This window comes from Juglans microcarpa x Juglans regia, chromosome 5S, assembly GCF_004785595.1.
Source record: "Juglans microcarpa x Juglans regia isolate MS1-56 chromosome 5S, Jm3101_v1.0, whole genome shotgun sequence".
NCBI lineage: Eukaryota > Viridiplantae > Streptophyta > Magnoliopsida > Fagales > Juglandaceae > Juglans > Juglans microcarpa x Juglans regia.
In genome coordinates, this window is record NC_054603.1 from 26,104,454 (window position 1) to 26,130,716 (window position 26,263).

Genomic DNA, 26,263 nt, shown 5'->3' on the forward strand with positions numbered 1-26,263 from the left:
ATTGGTTTTTTTTAATGTAATTTTTATTTTTATTTTTTAAAAGTTGAATGAAAAAAATATATAAATGTAACATTTGTAACCATTAAAAAAAATTGAAATACACCAGTTTTTTATTTAATTACACATGATGGGGCTATCTAGCATTATTCTTTAAATGAAAAATATTATTTATCATTTCTATACTACGCACATATTTTTATTTTTTATTTTTTTATTTTTTTAAACTTCTTTAGATTACCGGGAATAAAAATAAATAAATAAATAAAAAGTCAAATCTGGTGTGCGCGGTTGGAAGGTACCTCCTCTTTTTTTCTTTACTTAATAATTTTTAGTGTATTGATATTTTTTTATATTTTTTAAAAATGTTTTAAAATGAAAAAAAAATAATAAGAAAATTAAAAAATAAAATAAAAATATCAATTTGACTTAGAGGTCACTTGGAGCGGTGCCACTCAGGCGGCAAAGTGGCACCGCTCTTCTTTTAACTATACATATGCTTATATGGTCATGTTGATAATTTGTACCAATGAAAGTTACTCACCGCTAGTTTTTATATTTTTTTTAAAAATGAAAATGGTCTAAGTTAGAGCTGATTGGTTACATAAAATTAAAATATTTCACCTCATCTCATGTAATGATTACAATTTTTTTAAATTTACACCAAATGTAATAAAAAATTTAACTTTTTCAAATCTCAAAATAAAAATAATATGAAATAATTATATTATAATAATATTTTATTCAATTTTCAACAAAACATCTCATTTAATCTCATCTGAACGAATAATTCTACATACAACTGTGAAATACATAAACGTCACGTAATCGCTTTAAAAAATAATAGGATCTACTATTAAAAAATTAATTTTTTTTATGAGTTTCATATTTTATTCATTTTTTTCAAAACGATTATGTGGTAATTATATAATTTACGAGTGCAAATATATTTTCTCCATCTGAGCTGCGTAACCAATCTAGGCCTACTCTCCCAGAACCGATAACCCCCAGCTTTGTGCCTGTGCATATGGTGTCGACTTCTTCTGAAGGCAAGCCAAGAGCCGGTAAAGCTAAAAGGAGAGCTTTCTTCTCCGTAACCTCGTTTGCTTTCAACCCAAATCAAAGTCAACCGGTGGCTTCGTCCCAAATCAAACCCAGCAGCTTCTCATTTCCTTCAAATCAAATCAACCATATTTTTTAAATTTTTACATAAAATATAATAAATAATTTAATTTTTTTAAATTTTAAAATAATAATAATATTAAAAAATAATATTTTATTCGACTTTTAATTTTCATATCATCTTAACTCACTATCCAAATGGCATCTAAACCAATAAAAAAAGATGCAACGGCCACCTAACCACTGTTACGTGTAAACGATCATGGGAAAAACCAAACCACCAAGTGGGATACTCACATCTCAAGCACTAGCAATGTTGTAACAATGGGGGTATCGGTTATGGGAGAGGAAAACTCAGACCATTTTCGTGTCTTCTTTTCTTTTTAATATAAAAAATTAGGCATGTGGCAACCACTGACATGCCTAAGGGTGTAACTGATCCGGTCCAATTCGATTTTAGACAAAATTTAAGACTAAATCGGTATGTACCGGTTTTGTATTTTTCAAAACCGATTACGTACCGGTTACCCTCCTAAACTGGTACTTCCAGTTTTACCGGTTTCCGGTCCGGTCCGGTCCGGTTTCTCGATTTTTTTAAAATGTAAGTTTCACAATTTGTCATTAAAAATTTGTTTATAAAAAAAATGATTTAAAAAAAATATGTTTTATACTTTTATTAATATATTAGACTATATAATAGTATTAATATTAAACTATTGGTATAGTTATAAGTTATATATTAGTATTAGTTATAAACTATATATTTAATATTAGTATTAGTTATAAACTTTTAGTAAAAACTTGTAGTATTAATTATAAGTATAACTATAGTCATTAGTCTATATTAGACTATAAGTATTAGTTATAAATTTTTAGTGATTTAGTATTAACATTTTATGTAATAATTTATAAATTATAATAAAAAATTATTTCATATATAAATATATATATATATAATTATATATATTATATATAAAAATTTCACATAAAAATTTATAATTATACATAATATATAAAACTTATATATATTAATATCTATATATAATATTTTGTATAAAACTTATATATACAATAATGCAAATATTATTTTTTATATATATTTTTTATCAACCGGTCCGATCCGGACCAGTTTTTCGGTTTGAATTTACACCTCTAGACATGCCACGTATCGGTCAACTACCTCAGACGACCTAACATTTTTTGCTTAAATAGAAAAATGATAGGTTACTACTTTATTACTACTTATTTATTATTTTTTTGTATTTATTTTTTGTATTTTTTATTTTACTTAATGATTAAAGAAGTATGTATTAGTAAATTTATAGATTTTTTTAATTTTTTCTTAGTGATTAAGAATATTAAAAAATACTTAAAAGACAATGATTAAAAAAAAAAACTTAAAATGCACTTGGGTAGTAGATGGATAGTAATAGGGTAATAACTCTATCACTACCCGTTTAAATATCCTTACATATAGATGACCAGAATATGGTATTCCCTCTTCTTAGGGCTATAAATGAACAGTTTGTTCGATAGCTCACTCGGTACTCGCCTTGTTAAACCTAAATCAAACTCGACTCGCGAAAAAAAAAGCTCGCTCGTGAAAGCAGATACCCGCTCGATTAGTAAATGACACATACCCGACAAAACTAGACACAACTCAGTTAAGGCCCGCTCTTTTATGACTGAGTCGACTCGTTGGCTCCACTCAATTTAAGTTCATTCATGCATTGATAAATATATACATACACCTATGTATATACACATATACATATGCATATATATGTATTAGCTAATAATATAAGCATAACAGTTTTATAATTAAATATATAATATTTAACCTAATTGTTTATGCCTATATATTGAATATACTTCATAACTATATTTTATAACTAGTACAATAATTAGTCGATAAGATTTAACAATTTCATATACTAGTATGTGAAAACTATATATAAAATAGATATATGTTATCATATTATGTTTATATATTAATAATTTATTTAGGCATATAATATATTGTTATTATAGATAAATATCAACTAGTTAGATATTAATTATTTATAAATTTTTAAAATCTTATAATTCAATAGAGGTTCTACTTATTAGTTGTACAAATTCAGTATTAAGTTTTTTATCTATCTAATTTATTAATTATTAAATCTTATTAATAAATAAACAACTCGAGCTAGGCTCGAGCTCGCTTTTGGGACAAGCTCAAGTTGGGAATTTAGTTTACCGAATCGAACTCGAATAAAGATTAAATAAAAATTTCAAGCTCGAATTTTTTGAGTTGAGCCGAGCTCGACAAGTCAAAAACCATCTCGTCTCGGCTCGGCTCGGCTCAATTACAACCCTACCTCCTCTCTTATACCTTTGGGAAGTAAAAATAGCCATTTAAAACAATTCAACCATGGCATGTTGTGAAGAAACAGCCACCTAAATATTTCACTTCGTCGTTGAAAAGTACCTGTTAAACTGATCCGAGGTGCTGTCCCATTTTTTGAGAGAATACACCTCAAATTTTATATGTTCTTAGGAGAAATTCCTTTGTAGGGTTTTCCCATTGGGATGCAAGTACTAAAATCAATATTACACTTTCAAATTATAAAAAGCTTTTGAAATGTGTGACATCTATTAAGATTTTTAAGATTTGACAATAGATATTGTCACATCATCTAAGTATATTAATCAATTCAAATGTATTGTTGGATGAAATTGTTATTTTTCAGTTTTTAAAGTGGCGTAACATATCAACCATTAATTGGGGTCTAAAGTACATAAATTCCGGCTCATCAGGAGGGAGGGAGAGTGGAGCGAGGGCCGAGGGCCGAGGGGTACTGCAAAACAGAGAAGAAAGAGGAAAATAAAGACAACCACGAACGTGTAACGCCAAAAATTAATCAAGTACCACGGAAAAATGCCACTCATCTTTTATTTTGCCTTGCCTTCCGACATTAACGTAACGGGACAAAACTGACTGCTCTGACAATTCCAACGTTAATATGCATGTACACAGTATAAACGGTGCTCTGACAATTCCAACGTTAAAACAATACTTCAAACTAAAGAACAGTCACCAAAGGTCCTGATTGGCATAACTTCCAGCCTTCAAAATAGAGATCTAGAGTTCGAAACCCCCTCTCTCCCAAATGTATCAAAAAAAACTAAAGAACAGTCGTACGAAACCAGAACATTGCAAAGATACTTTTAAATTAATAGCAGCTGTTAGTGAAATTAAATACCACTGTTGATGCTTAGGAAAAAAGAACACAAAAACTACCACTGTGAATGCATCATACATCAGAAGAAGCCTATCCAAGAGGCAGGGAATAGAGAGAGGTTGACACCACACCAAGATGCTTTTATTTCTTGTATTCACAAAGAATACCAAAACCACAGGGAGAACAGCATAAGTCTATATGCCTATTCTGCAAAATAACAGTCATGATGATTTATACTGGAACCAGATCATATTCTGTCCATCAACGCCCCTCTAAATGCTATATATCTGTAATTTCTTGTCGGCCAGATTAACTTCAAAGCATCAAGCTGATATGGTCTTTATTCTCTCTGGAAAAGATCTAGTAAGGTTTTGAATATGGCTCCATTAAAAACATCACGACATAGAATAGCCTTCAACTCAATGCAAAACTCAAATCCTATATTGAAACATTCTTCAAAGATGATCACAAATTGCCTTTGTAAAATCAGTTGTAGATGAATGGCCACCAAGGTCAGCAGTTCGGTACTTGCCCTCTGCAATTGTGTTAAGGATGGCATTGTGAATCTGATCAGCTTTGTCATGGAGGTCCAGATGGTGCAGCATTGTGACGGCACTCAGCAGCAAAGCAGTTGGATTCGCCAAATTCTACATAAATTCAACAGTAACAAATATAATTAAGTTGCATATATTTTCCTTCATGAGAAGTATACGGTATACCTAAAGAAATAAGGAGTTACAAGTGCAGAAAAATAAGAGAGAGGAACAAAAAATAACCAATTAAAAAAAATTCAGCAAGTTGCAACAATCTATAATCCCCCGCTAAAACAATCCTTCCCTTGACATTCAGTCATTAATTACTGACTTGCAGCTATGCACACTTCTAAGAAAAGCCATGGTGAAAACACTCCACAGATCTTGTCTATAAGATGAACTACAAAATACACTACAGAGCTTGTCTAAAAGACTAACTAATGATGCAACACCTATATCATACTGGTCTCCACATAGCTGATGGCTTTGAATAGAAATGAAAACAGTTTTCAAGTGTTTGGAATGGTTATCATTTCAAGTGTAGGAATAGAAGAAGATAACTATGAAAATCCCCATCAAAATAATTCTCTCTTGGTAGAGTAAGTGCATGTTTGGGATTGCGGTGGTAAATATAGCGTATAGCTTTAGGACTTACTTTATAGCTTAAGTAATAAATTCTACTATTAAAAAGTTATTTACTGTTTGATAACCACATGTTTAAAGCACTTTCAAGTATGTTATATTTGTTTGGAAACAAATTAAAAAAGTGTTTTCTGAGGTAGAAATGACGATCATTTAATTTTTTAAAGATTATGACCATATCCATAAAAGTTTGAAAGTTGTATGGGTATTCGCCCGTTAACAGTCTTTTTAAAATGGAAACTACATTCCAGATTATTCGGAAAAGCACGTTTGAGGAAAAGCATCAAAATGATGATTTTCCTCAAATGTACTTTTGAGCTTATTTGAAATTAAAAAGTATTTTAATATGTAACACCCAACAACCTAATTTTTCTATTAAAGAGCTTTTAAGGCTATTTAAATCACTTTTCAAGACTCCTAACGCAATCCCAAATAGGTCCTAAGCATAAAAAAAGACTATCCAAGATTAGACAATGGTGGTCGTCTTACTGCTTCCAAGGCTCCCCAAGCTTCATAACGGCTAGAAAGTTAAAAGCGCTGAAAAATGATATGAAGGGATGGAATTAACAAGTTTTTGGAAATGTGGTTCAGCGAAGATGCTCTCTCCTGGAGAAGTTACAAGGTCTTGCGGGTGAGGAGGAGGTAAGAATTCTCTCTGAATTCGAGAGAACTCGCAAGAGTCGTGTAGTCACAGAACTTGAAAGGGCAACATTGATTGGAGAAGATCTCTTGGAGACAAAAATCAAGGGCACCATATGCCTAAGAGGAGGGAGACAAGTGCACAAAGTTCTTCCATCAGGTGGCTAATTCGCATAGGTGGAACAATGCAATTAAGACATTGATGGTAGACGGAGCAATTTCCTCGAACAAGTTAGCCATCAAGAACTACATCGTACAATATATGAGGGTATTTCAAGAGTTTCATGCTAACAAAAGGTTTGAAAAACAGTCTCAAAGCTACTTTTTTAGCCCTCATTCCTAAAAAGATGGGGTCGTGGATGCTCGAGATGACCACTCCATTAGCCTTGTGAATGGGGTGCACAAGATCCTATCTAAAGTTCAACAAAGAGTACGGTAATGGAGAATTTAATTTTGATGCCTCAAAATGCATTCATCAAAGGTAGACAAATTCTTGATTCAATATTAATTGCAAATGAATGTTTGGACGAACAACTCAAATCTATTGAACATGGATTGCTTTGAAAACTAGACATGGAAAAAGCTTATGATCATGTTAACTGAAACTTCTTGCTTTATGTACTTGCAATAAGTGGTTTTGGGGAGAAATTATGTGCTTGGGTAGCATATTGTATTTCTACAGTTCACTTTTCTATCTTGGTGAATTGTTCTCCTGTGGTTTGAGACAAGGGGACCCACTCTCTCCACTACTTTTCATTATCTGTCATGAAAGCTCTCAGCATCTGATCTCAGGGCTTGTGGAAGGTGGTTTTCTCTGTGGCTTCTCGGTGGGGAATGGTGATTATAGCTCCATTGATATTTCTCATTTTCTTTTTGACGATGATACTCTCATCTTCTGTGAAGAAAATCATGGGCCCATTCAATCTTTGAGGACACTTCTTTGTTTTGAATTGTCTCCAGTTTGAGAGTGAACCTTTCAAAATCCAAATTGGTGCCGGTGGGGGTGGGGGTTGTCCGTAATGAGGTGAATCTAACTTGCTGCCTCTTGGGATGTAAGTTATTTTCTCTACCCATGAAATATCTTGGCCTACTGTATGGTGCGTCCTTCAAATAAGAGGGGATTTAGAATGCTGGGATTAAAAAGGTGGAGCATAGATAGGCTACTTGGAAGAGGTTATATTTGTCTAAAGGGGCAAGCTTACTCTAATCAAAAGTACCCTTTCAAGCCTACCCACCTATTTCTTGTCCTTTTTCCCCCTCCCTATAAAGGTTGCCAATTGAATTAAGAAGCTACAACAAGATTTCTTGTGGAGTGGGAAGGGGAACGAGTTGAAATTTCATCTGGTGAATTGGTCAATTGTTCGCACACCAATATCTGGGGATGGATTTGGGATCTATAACTTGATGAAGTTCAATCAAACTCTTTTGGGTACATGGTTCTGGCAGTACCAACAAGAAAGTGGGGCACTATACAAGACAATTATAGATTCAAAGTTCGGGGAAGCATGGGGAGGATGGTGTTCGAATGAGGTACGCGGTCCATATGGGATGGGTTTGTGGAAACACGTTAGAAAAGGATGGGAGATTTTTCTAACACATCCACGTATTAAGGGTGAGGGTTCTCGAGTCAAATTTTGGCACGACAAATGATTCGGTGAACAAAGCCTCAAAGACACATTCCCTACCAATTTCGAACAAAGGATGCCTTAATAGCTGATATTTTGGTCTTCACTAGTGGCTCCCCTCAGTGGAATGTAGATTTCATCAGGGTAGCATGGGATTGGGAATTGGAGGTTATCACTGAATTCTTTGCTTTATTGTATTCCGTAAGAGTGACCGAGGGAACCATAGACAAGATCAATTGGAGCCCCTCCAAGAAAGGTAGATTCACAATCAAATTGTTCTACCAAGTTCTAACTAGTCACAACATGAACACTTTTCCATAGAATATGTGGAAGACAAAAGATCCCCTAAAAGCAGCTTTTTTGTTTGGACAGCCTCTTTAGGCAAGATTCTTACTATAGACAAAGGAAACGTCATGTAATGGTGTTAGATTGGTGTTGCATGTGCAAGAAAAATGGGAAATCAATAGATCACCTGCTTCTACATTGTGAAGTGGCCAAGACCGTATGGGATTTTTTTTTTTTTTTTTTTTTTGCGGGAATTCGAATACATGGATCATGCGTTGTAGGCTGTTGGATTTTCTAGCAAGTTGTGAGGCCTCCAAGGCAATCCCAAGGGGCAACTATTTAGAAGATGGCCCCTATATGTATGTGTTGGTGTATTTGGCAAGAGAGAAATGGCAAAAGCTTGAGTATCACGAGAGGACAATGCATGAGAGTGAAGTTTTCTTTTTTAAAGCCTTGTTCTTATGGGTGGGGGTTAAAGGGCTAAATGTCCATGACTTTCTATTTTCGGTTGTAAACTCTCGCTAGGTACTTCTCCGGTATACATCTTGTGTACTTAGGCTATGCCTTCTTTTCTTATGAATAAAACTTCTAGATTACCTACCAAAAATAGTAAGCATCAAAGAGAATATTCCAACCCCAATTTTTCAATCCATTAGAAGCCCCTTTTAAGTTCTCTAGTCCCAAACAAATCCTGAAAGTCTGATTATCTTGAAGGTGTTACAAATCTACCATCTTTTTTCCCACTTTTTTCAAAAGTAATTCTACAATCTCTTCTTGACCAAATAATGCTTATAATAGCCACATACATAATAGAGTTTTTTTCCTCTTATTTATTTAAGTTGGTGAATAATATGAGTATCAAAGTCCCACGAAACTAAACATGTCAGTGTTGATAATACGGGATCAACTCAAACAGCATGATGACTTAAACCTAAAGGGAGAAAGTCCCTTCTTTGGATCAGCTATAGCAAATTATGTAGTTATTCATGCCAACCCTTTAGGTTCAGGAAAGATAAAATAAAATAAAATAAAGGCATATAAATGGATATACATGATTACATACCATGGAACTAGGAAAATACAAGGTTCATACTTATACATTCACTTTGAGGGCTAACCTTTCCAGCAATATCAGGTGCTGAACCATGAACAGCTTCAGCAAGGGCAATGCCTCCCTCACCAATATTGAGGCTGCAAATCAAGTCATGATGTCAGATGATCTATTTGCTTATTATTGGACATGTCTATAGGTACGCACAAACCTTGGTGTCAAGCCCAAACCCCCAATCAACCCAGCACAAAGGTCACTGATAATGTCTCCATATAGGTTAGGCATCACCAATACATCAAAAAGTGCTGGATTCTTCACAAGCTGCACATGGAAAAACTAGATATAAGTGTAAACCTTGCATAAAAAAAATCTCAAGAACATGCAGTTTCACAGCATGTCTTAAAATGATTTTATTTACTAGCATAGGGCTGCACACATAAATTTCAATAACACTTGTAGAGGAAATCATATCTATACCATCATACAGCAATTGTCAATGACAACTTCCTCATATTTAATTTCAGGGTACTTCTCTGCAACCTCACGGCAACACTGAAAGTGAAGAAAACTGAAGTTAACATGATGCTACTAGGGTAAACAACCATATCTCTAATCTATGCATCCACTAGCACAGACCTTTAGAAACAGACCATCAGTTTTCTGCATAATGTTGGCTTTGTGTATTGCTGACACTCTCTCTCTTCCATGGGTCTTTGCATAGTAAAAGGCGTATTCAGCCACCCTCAAACTGGCCTGTCGAGTAATGATCTTGAGGCTTTCAACCACACCTCTGACAACCTGAGCATAAAAAAGGCGACAAGTTCATATTCGTGCACATCCAATATTACCTATCCGCCTATATCAAAATACACTTACTTGATGTTCAAGTCCACTGTACTCCCCTTCTGTGTTTTCACGGATAGTGATAAGATTTACATCATCATATCGTGTTTTATAGCCAGGGAGACTGTAGCAAGGCCGAACATTGGCATATAAATTAAGTTCTTTCCTTAGAGTAAGATTCAAAGAACGATGACCCTTTCCAATTGGAGTGGCCATCGGCCCTTTCAAGCCTACCCTATTTTGCCGAACAGATTCTAAACTTTCCCATGTTAGAAAACTTTGGGTTCTAGGATCTATCTGGTCCCCAACATAGTGTTCTTCCCATTCAATAGGAACATCAGCTGCTTTAAATACCTGCTTAGCTTGAATAATGAGATTAGTGCGAACATGGCTATATTAGATAGTGATAAAGGCATCATCAGTAAAAATATTGGCAAGTTAAAATCATGGGGACTCGAACATTATGATTGTTTATGGATTTAGCAAATTAGGACATGCTAGAACAGCAATTAACGTCAAATTTCCATATCTAATATAACGTGTCCAATTTTGGGATAAAGTAGCAATTCATAAGAAGTAAAAAGATACAGACCATGCTGTCATAAAGCAATACAAAAGAAAAGGTATAAACTTTAAAAAAAGAAAAGGCTCGCTCAATAAAATACAATAACTGGAAAATACCTTGCAATTAAATTATTCATGATGATGGATTTAGATGTCTTCCCTGATTTTTCTTATTTTGAAAAAATATATGGTCATATGAATCCGCACAAAGAAGCTTAATGAAAGAATATCACACGTAATAAGCCAACCAAAAGAAAACACAAAGATTTAAAAGAAAATATTGGCATTTTCAAGATCTTTCATATGCCCAGCAATCTCATTACTCATGAACATGGAAGGCATATTCTCATTTGCAATACGAGATGCTATTGTGTCTTCAACCTCCATTCCCAGGCTAAGTTACTCCAGCCACATATACTAATCGCCATGAAAATTTGCACCCAAACACATTAATTTCCTTAGCTTCCCCTCGTTACTACATGGCTTTGAATTAGTACAAATTATTTAACAGTCCACAAAGGACTAAATTTGTGCATATGCTCAAAAAGGTTGACATCACAGAAAAACATCCGGGTTGGTCCTAATGGACCTTTATACTTGCAAACTCTTAGGTCCAGACCTGACTCGAAACAGTTAACAACGACATGAAGGGATTAGCAAGTAAACCAAAAAAAAATAAAAAAATAAAAGGAAACAGAATATAAGTCAAAGATATTACAAAATGTCTAATGCAATGAAAGTGAAAGAATACCAAAATCTCCGTTTTCCAAATAAAAAATTCCTGATGAGAAAGTTGCCTCTAAAAGCAGCTAAATTCAGGTTCAAAATCCATATAAGTATAGTATTTATAAAAATGTTAAGAGAGAGAGAGAGACTTGTTTGACAGATTCGGCGATCTCCGGGCCGATACCATCGCCAGGGAAGAGAGTAGCTCGGATCGGCGTGGGCACGGACGAGAAGGCCCTGGACATAAACGGTGGATTAGCATGTGGGGTTATGGCGGAGAAGAGGATCTGGCTCGACCGGTTGCTGAGGACGCGTCGAAAGAGCTTGGAAGCCATGATCATTGAATCACTGCCACAGCGGAGAGAGAGAGAGAGAGAGAGAGTAGCAAGATGCTTCAAGACAGACAAGAATAAAAATAGGTTATAATATTCGTTGAAAGTTCTTGCGCCGAGTTCGCGTTGAATAGTAAAAATATTTCATTTTATTTTTTTATTAAATTTTTATATAAAATATAATAAATAATTTAATTTTTTTATATTTTAAAATAATAATAATATTTTAAAAATATTTCATTCAACTTTCATTTAAAAATAAATTACCTCTCATATCCTACTCGGTATCACAAATTGGAATGACATTCCTTTCATTACCCATTCAATTTTCGAGCTTTTCTCAAAAGAAAATCCAAAAATTTGAAAAAAAAAACACATTAATGCATTTGGTCGCTTTGCTTGTCATTTGTCACGCCAGCTATCATTTCCTAATTGTATTAAATAAAACCATATTTGTATTAAATAAAACTATCATTTCCTAAAGGGATATTAAATTTACAATTTAAAAATGGAAAAATGAAATGACAAATCTAAAATTCATATAAAAATTATTTTTTTAATAATAACTCCCACTTTTTTTTCAAATAGAATGTGAAAACTACATATTCCAAAACTATATATAATATTACCCTTTTCAAATGAATAATTCTACATATAACTATAAAGTGTAGAAACATCGTGTAATCACTTTAGAAAATAGTAAAATTTATTATTAAAAAATTAATTTTTTCATGTGAGTCATATTTTATTCATTTTTTTCAAAATGATTACACAACATTTACACAATTTACAGTTACAAATATATTTTCTCTTTTCAAATACATAAAACAGCTCTTAAAGTCCAAACTAGACAGATTATCTAATAAATTATTAAAAAATTATAATATACACAAATTTATAGAGAAATTTTGCATGGACAAAATTGTTAAATAGGATTCTATTTATCATCATATGATAAATATGATAGTACATTAGATTTAAAAATATGATAATATGACATTAAATGATTGATCTTCCATAGGAATATGATAATAATAGAAATGATAGCTAGCATTACTCTTATATTTATATTTTGAAACTTTTTGCAGATTTTTCACTTGATAAGTAAGAATGTTGGACCGGCAATAATCTACTCAAGCTTATCAGCAAATGAGCTATAGCAAGAAAAAGCATCTTGCTAGTTGCTACAGTGGCTTTCAACTCATCAGAGAAGCAACAGTGTACCCAACACCACAACTGCAATTATCATTTTTCAACATTTCTTCTTACCCTTTTGATTGATTCTTCTGCAATTACACATCCACCAATTCTCATCCCATGTATATGCAACATATGGGAATAAAATTTGCAACAACACTTTGATACACAATCACAGAGAGAGAGAGAGAGAGAGAGAGAGAGAGAGTTCTCAAACCACTGAGGTCAGATGATCCGGACCATGAGCTGCTGTCCGAAATCAAGCAGCCTTATAATCACTGAACCACTAGAAGCAAACCGATGGCAACAAGCTATGAGCTGTATGGAGTAGATGTCAGAACGTTGCGCGGCCCAGAAGCCTCATGAACACCAACAGGTTTGCTGGATAATCGTCGCTTGTAGCGTTTGAGTACAGATGCCAGATTTTCTTTTCCCTTCGGGAAAGCCACATCACCAGCTGCAGTGCCTGTTCTGCCCTTTCGGCAAGAAATTGCAATCTCTACATCCTTAACCATGTTTAGGAGCATCCCTGCAGTGGTGCATTTCCCCCTGCCCGGTTTTGAAGCTGGGGGTAGCATTCCATTTGAAACAGGTGGGCTTGATTTCTGCAGGAACGCCACAGGGATCTCAAGGCAGAAGCACGGGGATATTGGACAACGTGGTTTCAGAAAAGCCGCGTCTATGATCCCCTACTCATAAAAAGAAATCACTGTCAAGGTCACCAAGCTAAAAGGATTTTTTTTCTTTCAAAAAGTATAACTAAAGATTCAAAGATATTCATCAGGGAATGTACTCATTCATAGAGACAGTAGGTGCAAAAATCCCACAGGACAGATGGATTCAACAAGAGTTTTTTCATGCAAATTGTGTCAAGAGAGTACCTTCCTCTCTAAAGATAAAGGATGAAAAAGTTGTTTTCTGCTTGATCAACAATGGGCAAGCAAGACATTGATCTTTCCACAGAGACCATGATTACCACAAACAAGCAATTCTCAACATATGCTCACACCATAAACTAGCAAAAAAATATTTACCTGAAGACGGTTGAGTACATAAGTATATTTCCCCCACAGCTCTGGACGGCTTTCCATGAGTGACAGGTCAAGAATCCGATGGATGCACCACACCCCAAAGCTAACTATCAAATCTGGTCTCCAAATACAGCCCTCCCCACAATGAGGAACAGAGGAAATCAAAAAGTTATTGAAACTCACCTCATCATTCCTCATTGCAGAACCAAATCTCCTCTCAGAAGACAAATACTGAGGGTCACCCCCGTGAACCACCCGATTCATTTCTCTAGTTTCAGCTTCATACAAAAACCTCTCCCTTGCAGCCACACGGTCTATTAGATCCTCATCAGCCCCATCATTTTGACCAAACAACCAATCAGATCCTTCCAATTTCAGTAACTTGACAATGCAATGTCTGAAAGCCTGAAGAAGCTTTGCCTCTGAATTCACAAAAGAAGTTGCTTCTTGAATTATTGAACTTGGCCTACTTCCAACTCCTCCACTCCCAACAGTAAGATTTTTGTCAGCTACACCAAACCGCTCAAAAGGCTGTCTAGACCAAAGGGATCCAGTATCTATAGTGGGGCTCAACTGCGAGGAAAAACCATCTCTGTAAATTTTTGATGGAGAGAGTTCATCAAATGCCAAAGGAGCACCGGTCCTTGATCCCAAGTTTGGATTTGGATGTAAAGGCGGTTCATAACCTGTTCTACCAACAGAGGATCCATATCCAATGGGATGGTCCCAATGAGCACTCTTATCAGTCACGTATAAATTCCGCTGTGGAACAGAGAATCCAGACATGTCTGGCAAGCTATGGTACTTTTTCGTGTTGGCTGAACTTGCCATAATATCAGCTGGTCTTTCTGAATGAAATGGACTTTCTCTGCATATTGCAGGGTTCTGGTAACCGGTGGGCTGACCAGAGCTAGACCCATTTTGCAACTTTTGCCCCAACGCAAATGCAATTGAATCTCTGTAGCCTGTAACACCCAATGAGGGGGAACTCATGGCTGCTGACTGCATTGGATTATTCAAGTGATCAGAGTTTCTTTCTTTAGCCATTCGATAGGAAGCAATCTGATAACCATGTATTGTAGCTGGCTGATAATCCCAGCTTTCAGTAGATGGTACATTGCGCAAACTAGAATAGCGCCTCTCACCAGAGTCAAGGACATTGTGACTTGGATTCTGCACATATGCATCCAACAACTGCACGGGGTTGGACCACAATGATGAAGATCCCCTTTGAACCCCATACGATGACTCTGAATTCCTTTGCACATTTTGCTGCGTGGGAGCCTCATATAAACTTGAGTTGATTAGATTATCAGATCCCTTAACTCCTACAGACAGGAAGCCCCCAGAAAACTCCTTTGCAGTAGTATCCATTTTTACGGATGAAGAAGCAGATTTAGATTCCACTCCCAGAACCACATCCAGTTTCTTTAACTTTGCTTCTTGAATAGCTTGGCCATGGAAGTCATACATCTGCCCCCAAAACTCGTCAAGAACTGCAGCAAGTTGACGCCTTGCGGCACGACCCAATCCGGCTAATCTTGAAAGACTTCCTGTACCACTCCCACCTTCATCACCTTTCCCACTGAGACTTCTAAATGATCCTGGACCCTCAGATATCAAAGATTGGGTGCTCCCAGACAAACCTTTAGATGATTCTTCGGGCTCCCAGGTGTCTCCCTCATCATCATCTTTTTCAGTTTGTAGCTCTCCCTCAATTCCCAGAGTCTTCTCAAGTGGTTCCATTGATTTAGCTTGCACAGTTCTGTTGTCCAGAAATTTAACATCAGAAACCTCATTAGAAACAGTTGAAAGTGGGACTGATGGGACTGACTCTACCGTGGCTGCGGATCCATCCAGGCCACATACGGGGGAGCTAGAAAGTATAGCTTTAGAACGATTTTCCTCAACAGTAGTCAAATTGATCTCTTGATCAGGCTCCATGATATGTTCAGGCAAATCAACATCAAAGCCAACTGGCATATCTGAATGACTCTTCAAATCCTTCCCTATTGCTGATAATGGTTCTTGCTTCTGAACAGGAGCCTCTCCATGGTATCCAGTTCCAGTTAAATCTGTATCCTCTCTCTGTGTGGAGGTACCAGGTACAGCCTCTGGTGTACCCCGGTACAGCTGAGCATCTAGTCCAGCACTTCCAGATTTTAATGGGGTAGCTAATAACCAAAGCATCAGACCAAGTGATGCACAAGCAGTGACAACAAGAACTGGGTAAGGGAAGGATAAACCACCCCCCATGTTCCACCTCAAATTAGTTACCCAATCACTATTCCCAAATATCATTTCTACAATAAATATAATCTTCAAGACTAACATCCCAATAAATGTGATGAGAGCTAAAAACTCCACAAACTGAGAGATTTTGTAGACACCCATTATTGGTCTTGATGCAGCAACACGGAAAAGAGGGATCACAGAAGATGGCAGCAGTAGAGCTACCATCACCTGCGTGACTATAAGCAACTGATACATCCCTTCAGCTCCTGAACTCCACACACAGTAAAGGGCTGGAACAACAGAAATAACTCTGATTGTAGCACAATGAAGCCAACCTGGAATGTCTACCTTCAAGAAATCATGCAAAACTACTTGTCCACATAGACCCCAGTTTAATGATGTGATTTGATTAGAGAAAAACAGAACCAATAAATAGGCAAAGGGAGCAATGGGACTCCTAAACACCTGTATTGAAGATAAGAAATTCATCCGATCAGTATCTATTGAGATGTTGAACACTATCTTAGTGGCAGTCAGCATTATAAGAACAAACCATACCTGTTCCATTAGTGACATTGAATCCTGAAAAGTGAGCAAGACAAGGCCGGAGAAGACATTTGCTGCTGATATCATCAGCACATAATTCACCAGATAAATACCACTGAAGACGCATAAGATGGCAACAAAATGGTTATGACACATGGCATCCTTGGAAATGTTTGGTGATCCCTGAGACTGCTGCAAGAATATGATAGATAGCAAAGTCTCAGAAAAGCACACCTCCTGATCAACATCATTGTAGACAGTTTCCCCTGCCCTTAGAGAGAGGGAGGGAGAGGGGTGGGGTGTGGGGTTTGGAGCAAAACTTGGGACGTTAGACAGAAGGGGTTATTAATGCACTATGACTGAGAAACATGCCATACCAGAAGATCGTTTAGCTTACGCTATTTCAGCATGAACAAATGGCTAAAAATAACTTATTACAAATAATATCAGCAAATTATGTTTTCAAATGTGTGTGTGTCTATATGCATATGTATAACAATTCAAGGAAAAGAGTGAAACCAAGACATGTTCCGCCTCTAAGGTACTTCAAACAGGACAACACAAAGAGATAGGGGGATGTTGGGTCCCTTTGCCTCAATCCCGAAGATTTCCTGAAAGCATACAATAACTTTTAATAATAGAATGAAATTAGGTATGGTAGGGGCAGAGGGAAAAGCTCTTGATGCAAGATTCCTCCACCGATCGATGATATATATGACCCTGGAAGATGTACTAAATTTTAAGTGTAAACCACCAAGAAAACAAGATGGAGCAGTACAGAAAAGCAGTTATGCAATATATGTGCAGTAAAGCATAAATTAGTCAAAGTGCTGACAAGAAGAAACCATGGACAATAACGTATTCTAGCTTGCTGTCTTGTAGACACGGAAGGATCAACAAGAATTAGGCCTTGTTTGGGTAATGAGATATTCTCAAAACAATATCTCAAAACTTCTCAAAACTTCCTTCCCAAACATCACTCAAACACAAAACACTTTTCAATTTCAAAGCTTCAACTTTTTTCATCTAAGCATTACCTAATCATGCAACTTTTTAATCCCATACTTCCAAACAAAACACAAAAAACAATGCAACTTTTTCAAATTTAGAAACAAAAATTATATTAAAAAATTATATTCAAACAATTTTTTAACTTTATAATATTTTTATTTAACTTTTTCTCTCTCCTTTCCCAAAACAACTCAAACCATTTCACTACTATTCACAAAATTCTTAGATATTCTAAAGATGATCCCTGTGTCACACCAAAATTCAATGAACCAACTTTCTGCAAGTAAGAATAATGCAGGGGTACCAGCATTACTGACTAAAAACCATTACAATGGCCAAGGATAGTTAAAAGAGACCTATTTATGACTCAACCTGCAGGTCATTCAGAATATATACCGATCAAATACCATAGCTGTAATATACAGGGAACTCCTACCACAGCTGTCAGGACAAAGGGCATCTCTTAGCATGTATTATTGTCCAACCATCTAAGGTTTTCAAAATAATTTCATTGTATTTGGGCTCTAGCAACAACTCAATAGGACCTACATATATTATCTACTCACCAACCAAATGGAGTTGACAAATCAAGGGTTTTATACTGACTGCTGATTGTCTAAATCTCCTTTCACCACAATTGATCATCACATACATAATGCTATGTAAAACTTGTAGTAATCCATTTATATGTACCATTATACCACCTAATAATGTAGGTTGAACATGTTAGAACAATCTATCTGAACTCGGATAGCATATACTTGTCCCTTTCTTCTGTATATATCTTTGTTTTAAATTATTTACCCTACATAAACACAGTGCAAAAGGAATCCAGGCGTAGCCGATGCCTGGGAAAGCTGTACCCCAACCAATGGTCACAGACTACGGTTGCATTTAAAAAAACTTATTCACCTTCTTAACTCGGGTATCATGTAGGTTGTTGAATGATTGGTATAATCTACAGTATTTTCCTATTCACTACATTATTTCCAGATTCATCACAAAGAGACACCTATTTAGCCTTCTTCTGCAGTTATCTCGGAGGTCACACAATCTGCACCATGCTAATATTACAAGATCAAATCTTTTACAGGTTATTTAAAAAAATTAAACTAAAGCAAACACACATGCATGCCATTAACTCCAAGACTACCACTGTAGACACAAGTGAAAATTTATATCAAAAGGCCAAAATCCAATATTTAATGTTGATCCAGTGGAGCAACAAGGTATCCCATGCACATGCATTATTGCAACACAAAGTTCACAAAGCCAAACATTGTAAAATTTCTACCTCAAAGCTACAATGGCGTTAAAATTTAAAGTAGATATGGAATGCCAGATTCATTCACGTAGTTGTAAGAAATGAAAAATAAAAAATAAAAAGGTGCAGACATGCATATGCACATTAAATACAATGAGTCACATGGTTCAGAAACAAGAAAATGTGTACAGCTTGAAACAAATAAAAGAGATAGAAGGCAAAGACACCTGTACAATAGAAGAATGGAGAAAAAAGTTATGAGGCATGATGTTTGCCCCAAGAAGACTCATCAGTGCAAATGCATTCTCCCCACGTAACTTTGTTAGCATCCAATTCATGGAAAGTGAAATTTCTGTTTGACTGATGAGTACTCCAAGAACAACAGAAAGCAAGATAAAGCCTGATATGCATAAGCATAGGAACTTGGCCTTTCTGTTCTCCTGAAACATTAAATTAAAAAAATATATAAATAACAATGAAAACAATAAACTTTCCAAAAAGAATGCACATGAAAGCACTTACCAGGAGGATGGAAAAAAGTGGAAATAAAATAGTATTGATAGCAGTCAAAAAGACACAAGAGAACAGGTCCCACCCAAAGAGAAGATTAAGTCCATGTGCAAGGCCCAAGATCTAGCAAAAGTAGTGTAATCATATATTAGGGATAAAACAAAGCTTGTAATCAATACTGAAAATCAAAGATTAAATTGCATACCCAGTTCAGTCATAATTCTAAAGAGCAGGCACTAAATTAATCTTTTTTGAAAAAAGTAAGAGGTATCATGATGATGAATAAGAAATTACCATGGTAAGATCCAGCACAATCACAGAAAGCTCTATTTGGACTCCTAAGAATAAACATGTGAACTTATCATACTCATCCCTGCAAATCTTTGGCATAATAATTCAGAAAGAACACAAATTAGAAAATTACAACCGTGTGCACAAGCACTTGCATGCGCAAAAACAGCATGCACACACACAAATAGAAAAAATAGAGAGAGAGAGAGAGAAAGAGAGAGAGAGAGAGTTGCCATCAACTTTGAGCTTTTGTTTATGATTATGTGCATTGGTAGCCTAGTGGGGGAAGCAAAGGAATCAATGCTAATGTGGATAATGAACTAATAACTAGAACTGAGAAGAAAAAAATTTAAAACAAAGAATGCAGCCGGCATTTCCAGAGGAACCACGTTCTGAAAACCACATTCAGGACGGACATGCAGGCATATACACCTAACAATTAATCTACCTATGGGCCTACAGGCAGAGAATAGAAATTTTATAACCATCAGTACTCTGCCTTCTTCATATTATTATTAACAAATCAAACCAGACTACAACGTAAAATTCAAAAAAAATTCATAAAAAATTCACTAATTTATTTCCTTATTCCATACATTCCATTGTTACGAGGGTGAAAGGGTGAAGGTTGACATACTTCAAAACAGTAAAAATAAAATAAAAGGTAAAGGTTGACACAACAAACCAGAAAACTAACAATACTCAACAATGGAGAAAAATATAACAATAACTCCATTCCACAAGTAAAACCCTAAAGGCAAAGAAAGTTATACCTGAGCAAGATCTCGTCCAGTGACCAAGCCAATCCGAGCTGACAGGTATTGACATAAAATAGCAGCAAAATTGAAAACAAGCATCCATGCTACCAGTTCAAACCCAAAATGGGCACCACTTTCAGCAATTGCTGCCCACTTTCCAGGGTCAACATATACAATTGAAATCAGAAGCACAGGTGCAACAGCAGAAAGTACCATATTAAGACTACCCCGAAGATTGTTAGAATCAGAACTCTCAGAGGTACCAGTCCAGTATGATACTAATCAACACTTCTGAGAAACAGAAGGACCCCCAATTGAGTGTAAATAACAAATCACATGCCTGCCAACATTATTTGTAGGAGAGGATATACAACCTTCACAAGTCAGTCACTGAAACATTGGGTCAACAATACTTAACCACATTAAAGCACAAGTTTAATCCAACAAACTTGGATGAATTGGTATGGCACCCAAAGATGACCCAGATATGTAATGAGAGTCTTCCAGGCCCTATAATGCAACTTGCTTGAATCAGACCAAATAGCTTCAAATTGCATGCAATTTTATGATAAAAGAACTTCAAACACTACCACAGTTTTAGATACAGATGCCTTCGACAAAATTACTTCAATACCAACCCAGATGGTGTTGACACCCAATAAAGTTTCTATTCATCATCTGAATATGACTAGAAGCTTAATCCAATTCATGCAAAAATTCCACCGTATACTTGCATTACAGAGTATATAAAACAGATTCTCAACTGACTTCCACAGGGCAAACTCTGTAAATGAAACACCTGTCTTCATGCCCCTGGCTTAGATCTAATCTGATCCAATAAATCAAATCAGTTGCCACCCAAAAGATTAGAAAAAGGAGCTCAAATTCAAATGAAATGTAATAAAACTTCAAAGTTCAAACACCATTTGAAGAAGCAACTTGATATATTAGAACAATATACAACTGAAATTATGACCAAATCAAAGTCAAAAACCACGGAAAAAACACTAAAGCATATGCAGCTTAAAATATCATCAAGCCCCAGTAGGATATTATAAATGCAGAAATCACAGAGAAGAACCTTATTCAACGTATATTTCCGCTAACTCACTATGTTTACCGACAAGACACGTCTCTCATTCTATACTCAGGTAAATAAAAGCTCAAAAATTTATGGGTCAAGCTTAACTTTATTCTCAGCCTCTTTGATCAGTAGGCGGGTGGGGTAAGCCCTCTACTTAAGATTCCATTCCATAACGATGCACTGACTAAAAGGCCCAACTCAAGTACAATCCAAAAATGAAAATTGCAAATCAAAAGAACCTATACAACGGTACAGCTAATGCTCCCTGTAGTTCGGATTTTGTTGGAGTTCTAATTACATTGGTAATAACATATCGTACTCAATTATATGTAAGCATAATACAGATGAGAATACCAAAAACAGGAACAACAATAATTATAGCCACCACAACAGGATTTCTAAGCATATAAAATCAGCTTAACAATAATTATACCCATCAAACAAGAATCTACAAGCAACCCATCGAATTCCAGACCATAAACATCAACAAAATGCAAAGACCCAGCTCAAAAACCCATCTCAGATCTTCGCACAGCAACTCTAAAACATAAACAACACCACCTCCTGCCCAAAACAGACTGAAAAGCAGACTTCCAAAACATGCCAAAAAAAAAAGAAATCAAAAACCCGAAGCCCTAGGATAAAAAAAAAATCAGAAACGCCAGCCATGGATCTGTGGGAAGAAGAAAATAGAGTGTCTACGTAACCAACTTGCCAGATACCGTGGGTGATGACGATCATGAAGACAAAGACACGATATATAAATAGATAGATAGGAGGGTCTCAATCAAAATCAAAGATGGCCGTGCAGTTAGGGCTTTTGGGAAATGGTTATACCTTCTTCTTCTTCTCCTGTAGTTCTCTGGCCTTTCCTTCCTATGCCAATCCCTATCTCCAGTCCTACAAGTAGATCTCAGACCCTCTTTAACGACCCCACGGTTTAGTTACTTTATTTATATATATATGTGCATAGATAGAGAGAGAGAGAGAGAAGCTCAATTCTCAATGGAAGAAAGTGAAACGAAAGGAAATGAAAAAAAATTATGGGTGGGCTTTCAAGGCCATCTCGGAGAGAGAGAGAGAGAGAGGCAGGCAAAAGTTTCAACAAATGTGTGGAAAAGGTAGAAAGCTCCAAAAGACGGTTAACGTTTGCTCTACTTTTCATTTATAGTGCTGAGAGTGAGAGGTACTTTCGTCATCTTCATCTGATCTCCATCTTCATCCTCTACTGCTCTCTTTTTAGCTTTTGGTTAATGGTTGCAGGTCAGAAGTTATTTGTCAGAGAAACTCGATAGAAAGATGGAGACCGGCTTGTCAATTGTTGTACGGCTACAACATCCAGACATACATTACATCATCTTCTTCCTTCCCCACTAACGCTTTGAATGGATAACTGAATGAACCAAATTGCAATGTCAATCTGCGTAATATGTGAAATTATTCTCCTTTACGTACGGGTTACAGCTCACAAACGAATATTTTTTTTTCTTTTTTTTTTTTACTGCCTTTGGAGTTTCAAAAATGAGATACTATGTCCCGTGATTTTGTCTCTTATTTTAGGGATGGTTTGATTATAAAAATTAAATTATTTCATTTAATTATTATAATTTTTTTATAAAATATTATAAATAATTTAATTTTTTAAAATCTTAAAAAAATTATATTATAATAATATATTATTTAATTTGTAATAAAATATCTTATCTGAATTGGATAATTATTCTCATCAGTAATTATTTACCCTACACTTCATATTCAATAATTTTTTTTTTTTATAAGATATGGGATGTGGATTAGTGAAGAATGACCTATAAAAAAAATTATTTTAATAAAGTGATTATTAATGGTATATTTTTTTATTTTTTAAAAATATGAAAAAAAATAAAATAATAGCATTTGACTTTAGGGCACCTCCAGCGAAGCCAGAGTAGCGGTACTTTTATATATATATATATATATATAGACATAATTATTACACAGTTTTTAAATAGATCTCTTTGATTTATGCAATATGTGGAAATCGGCAATGCACACGTCTATACAATTAATCATTATACATCGTGTTTACGTGTTGTTTTATAGTTTATGAAAAAAATAATTAAAAATATCAAATATAAAAAACCAAAACAATAATTTAGAAATTAAAAAATGAGAAATATTCGGTGAAAGATGTCACCTTTCTGTTAAATACACACGTTTTTTTAATTAATTTTTGTAGGGATGTAATCCATCCAATCAGAAGGGATTACAAATCGAAAATTTCAGTCTATCACGGACTTTTGGTTATCGGTCCGTTTGGTTCAGTTTTTTCTTTTCTTTTTTTCCTTTTTATAGAAAAATTAATATAATAAATTAATTAAATTAGTAAAATTAAAATTAAGTGATCTCTTTAATTATATATATAGTTAATGATGATCTCTTAGATGAAAATTAAATAATTAACTTATTCAACTATTATATAAAATAAGAAAAATTCTATTAATCATCCCCACACACCATAATTTTTTTATTTTTTTTAACTAAATGTGTATGATGATAAGTAAAAGAATTTAATTAATTTAAGAAGAATAAAATAAAAAAATTAAAAATTAAAAATAAGTGTGGTGGATGGAAATGATCAATAAAAAAACTCATAAAATAATATATTATATATGTAATATTTATATATATATACACATTCGGTCAGTCTAGATCTGGTCCAATTCAAAAAAATACACCTCGAGACCGATCAAATAAGACTATTAATTCAATCCAAACCGAACAATTCGGTCTAATCAATTTTTTCGATTCAGACAGATAGTCTTACACCCTTGTTTTAATACACATTTTATGCGTGTATCATTATTCTGATAATAGGCCGTAGACAGCTTGCAATAACCCTCTTAGCCAAATATCTTTAATCTAAAAAAAAGTTTGGTATTTCCAAAAATCAAGGAATTTCATGTTTAATCTAATCATAACTATATCTTTTGGTGAGAAAAACTACAAAAATTAAAAAAACTGTTTGATTTCACATATCATCTCATCTTATATTATCTCAATATTCAGATACTATTTAAACATAAATATTTTTTTAATTTTAATTATTCATTTTTTTTATCTATTCATTATAACTTTCTCAAACTTTGAAACAAAATACAAAAAATAATTAAACTTTTTCAACTCACAAAATAAAAATAATATTATAACATTATTTTAACTTTATACTATTTTTATTTAATTTTTTTCTCTTTTTTTTTTCAAAATTACATAAAACATCTTAAGCGAAACTGTTTTATTACTATTTATATATTCTTTTACTATTATTCACATATTTTTCATTTCATTAATATATTTTGATTTTTTGTTTAGTTTTGGACATTAGGCTAAGCTTTTTCACAACATCCACGCAGCTTTAGGTCAAAGTTTAATTATAAGGTTAGACAAGTTTGATAAAATAAATAAATAAATAAATAAAGAGAGAGAAAAGAAAAAAAGAAGTTGTTCTTTCCTATTAAAACAGGCCCAGTCAATTAGCCATTATAATGTAATATAACATTGAGGAAGGTGGCCACTATTTCCTATTGGGAGTGAAAAATGAATTTCGCCTACTTTACGCTATAAGTTCATCTCTATTTTAAATACATAAATGTTTTAGTTATAAAAACTTTTTATGAAAATAAATTTATAAATTGATATGGTTTAATGTAGTACGTTAAATTATAAAATTATTTTTATTAATCTAGTGTATCATATGAAATCATATCAGTTTGTAAATTTATTTTTATAAAATATTTTTGTGAGTGTAGCATATTTCTGTTTCAAATGTTTGATATGTCGATTTCACACGTTTTTAAATAAAACACATGAAATATAGATATATACACACGAGAGATTCTGATACATTTCTGGGACTTTGATGTTGTTACTTTAAAACACTGAATCTTACCCAATTTTAGGACTTGTTTGGAAATAGATCTCATCCCAAAATTATCATCTCATCCCATCTTATTTCATCACATCTCATTCTTAAATATAATTCAAATACAAATATTTTCAAACTAATCGTTACAGCCTTTTCAAACTAATCATTACAATTTTTCAAACTTTCAAACAAAAAATAAAAAATAATTCAACTTTTTAAAATACTTAAATAAAAAAAATGTTATATAACAATATTTTAATTTTATAATATTTTTTATTCAACTTTTTCTCTCTCATTTTTTAAAATCTAAAAAATATTGTTATTCTATCTTATTATTATTTCACTTCTATTCATAATTATCTTGTTATTATTTATAAAAATTTCATCTCTTCTCGCTCTCCAAACTTTGTGATATTCTAGTTTGTAGAGCTAAACTAGAATACCACAACGTTAGATTTTACAAATGAAATAAATTGATGCTTTTATTTTTGTTTATATATATATAAATACTCTTATCACATATCTTTATGTCCGATCATCACCATTTTAGTAAAAATATATAGGAGAAGGGTTTTTTTACTGTATATGAATCATTATTCAAACCTTTTTAGAGAGATGGGTATAGAATGTGGTTTTCATATATTAAATGTTATTATGACCAAGAGGTTGATGGCCATATGTCCGGCTCTCTAAATGAAAAATTTGGATTCGAAACTCTCCGCTTTCTTGTATAAAAAATCTCGCAATCACGTTCTATATAAGTAATTATTTCATTGTTACATGATCTCTCGATTTGATAATATCTAAGATTTCTTAATTGTTATTATTTTTAAATAACGATTGATTTAA

The 26,263-nt window shown here is 34.2% G+C and overlaps 2 protein-coding genes across 5 annotated transcripts; both read right to left on the minus strand.

Moving 5' to 3' along the window:
* Positions 1 to 4,304: 4,304 nt before the first annotated feature.
* LOC121267813 (isocitrate dehydrogenase [NAD] catalytic subunit 5, mitochondrial) lies at positions 4,305 to 11,708 on the minus strand. The gene is made up of 7 exons (XM_041171878.1): positions 11,401 to 11,708; positions 9,995 to 10,315; positions 9,755 to 9,916; positions 9,596 to 9,670; positions 9,330 to 9,439; positions 9,186 to 9,258; positions 4,305 to 4,990 (listed from the first exon to the last, which is right to left on the minus strand). The coding sequence occupies exons 1-7, from the start codon at positions 11,590 to 11,592 to the stop codon at positions 4,799 to 4,801; spliced, it is 1,125 nt and encodes a 374-aa protein (XP_041027812.1). The 5' UTR covers positions 11,593 to 11,708; the 3' UTR covers positions 4,305 to 4,798.
* A 1,117-nt stretch (positions 11,709 to 12,825) lies between these two features.
* Positions 12,826 to 22,885, minus strand: LOC121268623 (ethylene-insensitive protein 2-like). Of its 4 annotated transcripts, none has more exons than XM_041172954.1 (8): positions 22,348 to 22,885; positions 20,442 to 21,255; positions 19,672 to 19,758; positions 19,390 to 19,500; positions 19,095 to 19,307; positions 16,605 to 16,781; positions 13,815 to 16,511; positions 12,826 to 13,469 (listed from the first exon to the last, which is right to left on the minus strand). In XM_041172954.1, exons 2-8 carry the CDS (start codon positions 20,640 to 20,642, stop codon positions 13,092 to 13,094), a joined length of 3,864 nt encoding a protein of 1,287 aa, XP_041028888.1. In that variant the 5' UTR covers positions 20,643 to 21,255; positions 22,348 to 22,885; the 3' UTR covers positions 12,826 to 13,091. The 4 variants fall into 4 exon arrangements, with proteins under 4 accessions (XP_041028888.1, XP_041028887.1, XP_041028886.1 ...); XM_041172953.1 differs by having other exon boundaries at positions 16,605 to 16,784; positions 20,442 to 21,250; positions 22,348 to 22,884; XM_041172952.1 differs by having other exon boundaries at positions 16,605 to 16,784; positions 22,348 to 22,884.
* Positions 22,886 to 26,263: the final 3,378 nt, after the last annotated feature.